Consider the following 4,373-nt stretch of genomic DNA (forward strand, 5'->3'; position numbering starts at 1 on the left):
GCTGTGTTGGGTCTTCGTTGCTGCGCGTGGGCTTTCTCTAGTTGCAGTGAGCGGGGGCTACTCTTTGTTGCGGTGTGCGGGCTTCTCATTGCGGTGGCTTCTCTTGTTGCGGAGCACGGGCTCTAGGCACGCGGGCTTCAGTAGTCGTGGCACGCAGGCTCTAGAGCGCAGGCTCAGTAGTTGTGGCTCACAGGGTTAGTTGCTCCGCGGCATGTGGGATCTTCTTGGACCAGGGATCGAACCTGTGTCCCCTGCATGGGCAGGCGGATTCTTAACCACTGCGCCGCCAGGGAAGTCCAAGACAAATTTCTTTTAATGGCCTTACATGATCTGGGCCCTCTCTGGCCTCATCTCCTGTAACCCTCCAGTTATCCCCTTGGTTCCAGGGGCACTGATTTCATTACTCTTCCTCAAATATGTCAAGAATGCTCCTTCCTCAACCTCTGCACTTCTTCCTGATACCAGTATGGTTTGCTCTCTAATTGCTTCCAGGTATTTCTCAAAAGTCATCTTCTCAGAAAGACCTTTCCTGACCTTCAAACATAAAATTGCATAACTGATGCTTCTTATTCCCCTCTTTTCCTCCATAACACTCCTTATCTAGTATATTATTATCTGCTTCCTCTCTCCTACCACTAGATGGTAATCTTCATAAGAATCTGGACTTTGCCTATTCCTATCACCTAGAGCAGTGCCTGGCATGGAGGAGGTGATATTTGGTGAATAAATGGATGAATTAATGAATGAATAAAGATTTAATAAAAAGAATGAATCTCTCTTCTCTAATGGAGAAAAGCTGGTTTAGAAAGGGGGAAAGTACCAAAAGAATTTTTTGATTGAGACTCTTGGAAATATGGAATAATTTGACTTTGGGGACAACTTGAGGGAGGAATAACTTTAGCTTAGAGTTGAGTAGTTATCCATACCTACCCTCCACCTTGGGAAGCCGTTTGGTTGACTTTAATGATAGTCTCCACTGGCAGTTACCACCACCTTTAGATGTCTGTGGTTTGAATACCTATTCAGTAACTTCCTTAATTATCTTCATACTATACTCATACTGAACTGTAATTCTGAGGAAGACTGAAATGAAATGTCATTACCCATTTTCAGAGGTCCATCTTCAGTTGTCTTAGAAGTAATGGGATTATTACATAAATTCTACAAGGTTTGTATTGATGCTGGTTCATAGAGAAGCATCAGAAGGTATCGTCACATTGGCCAGAGAGAAAATTGCTGAAGGGACTCCTTGCTGGTTTGTCCCAGGGTCTGCTTTCTTGGAGTCCCTAGGCTAGGAAAAAGCTTGTTGGTGCCACCTCTTTGTTTTAGGTGTTGCCCACGTGCCTCCATCTAGGGACCTAAGCTGGGAAGCAGCAAGACCTGAAGGAAGTGTGTTTGTACCACTTAAGGAGACATCAGTGGAAAGCCTTCTACGAACTTCCACACATGCCCTGGCTAAGCTGCAGGTGCCCCGGGAGCACCTCTCTGAAGTTCTGGAGCAAATCCACAATGGTAGTTTTGGGACCATCTACCGAACCAAGATATATACTGGGGACCCTGATAAGCCCAAGAGTGTTGTCCTCAAGGCTTTAAAAGGTAAAAGGAGAAGTGTTGGACTTCCTTTCCTCTTTTAACTTGTTTACTGTGAGCCCTCAACAGTGAATGCTAACAGGCTTTGCAGACATTAAGATGTTAATCAACAGATAGTTGTGGTCACAATTGGGCACAGAATAAGAAGGGAATAGAAAGTAAAAACTCGCAACAGAAAGGTTCTTCTTTGGGTCTTTCCCTAGCTCAACCTTGCCTATCAAGGCTGTTAAAACCGATTTTTCCATATTAGATATTACTTGAATGAGGATTTTGAGGTTGTTTCTTCATTTTTCTTCACTGTTTTGATATCTTTTCCAGTTACTGCATTTTTCTTCTTTTTGCTGATACTCATGATATGGACCAGTAATGATGGATACATAAAACAGAACAAGGATAGGATTAGCAAGAATATTAATCAAAAGGTCTAGAAGTGATAATATTTTAATGTGTGATAATATTTTAATGTGTGATAATATTTTAATGTGTGATAATATTTTAATGTGAACAGAACACTTGTCTATTAGGCCCATCCAGTTCTAAAGACCTATGGTTCTATGTTACCTTTGACAAAAGATCAGTGACATTGAAGATCATCTTCTAATTGATTCTCTTTCTTTTTACTTGTTGTCTATACTCATTCCCCTTTGGAGCCTTGAAATTTATCATCTGAGGTTGCTTCCTGACTTGAACCCCCATTTTATTGGTGACACTCTGACTGCTCACTCCCCATGGTTCTTCTGTCCTCCACAGAACCAGCTGGGCTCCAAGAGGTGCAGAAGTTCTTAGGGCAAATCCGGTTCTATCAGTACCTGGGGAAGCACAAGAACCTGGTACAGCTGGAAGGCTGCTGCACAGAAGGGCTGCCGCTCTATATGGTGTTGGAGGATGTGGCCCAGGGGGACCTGCTCAGCTTTCTCTGGACCTGTCGCCGGGTAAGTGGTAGGGTAGAGGTGTTGGGAAGGAAAGGCTTGACCTGGCTTATTAGCTGTTCACATGTCAATTAGCCCGATAAATGACAAATTAGAAAGACATTATAATAGCATAACAGAGTGATTATCACCAACCAATAGAATTTTTAGTGATGATGGAATATCTGCTCTGTCCAATATGGTAGCCACTAATCACATGTGGCTACAGAACCCTTGAAATGAGGCTGATATGATTAAGAAACTGAATTTTCAAATTTATTTAATTTTAAATAATATATGTTTAAATAGGCATATGTGGGTGATGGCTACCATATTGGGCAGTGCAGATTTAGAGAATGGACTTTGGGCTCTATCTCCTACAAGCTATGTGACTTTGGGCAAATCACCTCTCTGAGCCTGAGTTTTTGGAATTTGTAAAGTGGGAGTAATGATAAATACTTATTAAAATTCAAGGAAATTATGTCTGGAAAAACATAGTGATTGGTACATATTAAGCACTCAAAATGGTAGCTGCTTTAATGATAATTGCATAACAACCTAACTACTGTTAGTAATAATTTGGTTGTTAGTGTCAAGTACATTTTCCATTCCGTAACACCACCCTAGTGTGCCGAGGCTGAGTTAAGGAGAAATTCAGCCTGCAAGTTTGTATATCTCCAATTCATATTTAAAAAAATTTTAATGTTCAGAAATTTCCATGCTAAAGTGCAAGTCCTATTCCTTACAATTTCACCACTTCTGTATCTACTCGTCTTTTTGAAGTGCTCCATGTTTTCCTAGTTAGCTCGTCACTTGCTGATGAACAAAGTTCAATATTAATCAAGCCTCCTAGGTAGGCTGATCATCGTATTACTAAATGTTTATGAAAAAGAGACCTTGTTGACCTCTTCCATCCAGTGATGCAAATAGGTCAATGTGCACATCATGAGATTTTAAACCTTTTCAAGAGGTGATCCATCTGTCACTTGGTCTGTGCCCTAACCTCACTTGTTTCTTTTTATTTTTCAGACTGCATGCCTCTCTATTTCAGATTGTTTTCGCATGCTTTTCTCATTACACCAGACTTCTCCCTTTCCCTTCTTTGTAGGGTCAATGGCCACTCACTCTTCGGATCTCGTCAAGAGCTTTCCTTTCTTCTCCAACTGAATGAGCTCTCTTTCCTCCACCATCATATGATCTCTTTTACATTTCTTTCATGGCACTTATAGATATGTAACCATGTATTTATGTATGATTATTTTATTTTGATTCACATGTTTGCCACTGTATAAGCTCCAGAAGGCAGTAGACATATTTATTTTGCTCACTTTTGTATTCTGAGTTCCTAAGATGGAATCTGGCACATAGTAGGCATTCAGTCAAGATGTGTTGAGTTAATGTGCTTAATTAATCTCTCTCTCTCTCTCTCACACACACACACACACACACACACACACACACACACACATTCTGCCCTAGGAAAATTGCTGCTTTATCCAATGGATAGTCTTATATATACTTGTCTTTCTTACCTGCTATTCTGTTCTTCCTTCATTCTGCTATTTATCTACATTCTTTACTGTTTTCCTGGTCTGATAAATCATGGTACTTCTCTGCATATCTGAGAATCTCTCATTACATCTGTCCTTGAATCTTATAGTCCTTATATTTTTGTGTATTTTCTTTAGCTTTGATAACTGCATTTAAGAATATCTCTGCCCCTATTTTTTCTTTCAGATCTGTTCATGTCATTTTGATATACTTCTTTTTTCTCTATCTATTTAGGATGTGATGACCATGGATGGCCTTCCCTATGACCTCACAGAAAAACAAATATATCACATTGGGAAGCAGGTCCTTTTGGCTGTGGTAAGG

General features: G+C 40.5%; 1 protein-coding gene across 6 annotated transcripts in view; it reads left to right on the forward strand.

The window, feature by feature from the left end:
• STYK1 (serine/threonine/tyrosine kinase 1) overlaps positions 1-4,373 on the forward strand; it is a 55,991-nt gene that overhangs the window by 38,786 nt on the left and 12,832 nt on the right. For 4 of the 6 annotated variants that reach the window (XM_082420276.1, XM_082420277.1, XM_082420273.1 and 1 more), the window contains 3 exons: positions 1,330-1,596; positions 2,341-2,522; positions 4,284-4,367. In XM_082420276.1, the coding sequence (XP_082276402.1) occupies positions 1,330-1,596; positions 2,341-2,522; positions 4,284-4,367 (533 nt within the window). The remainder of the gene's footprint in view (positions 1-1,329; positions 1,597-2,340; positions 2,523-4,283; positions 4,368-4,373) is intronic. The other 2 variants (XM_082420278.1, XM_082420275.1) reach the window with 2 other exon arrangements.

Source organism: Balaenoptera physalus (assembly GCF_965194825.1).
Source record: "Balaenoptera physalus genome assembly, chromosome: 13".
Taxonomy (NCBI): domain Eukaryota; kingdom Metazoa; phylum Chordata; class Mammalia; order Artiodactyla; family Balaenopteridae; genus Balaenoptera; species Balaenoptera physalus.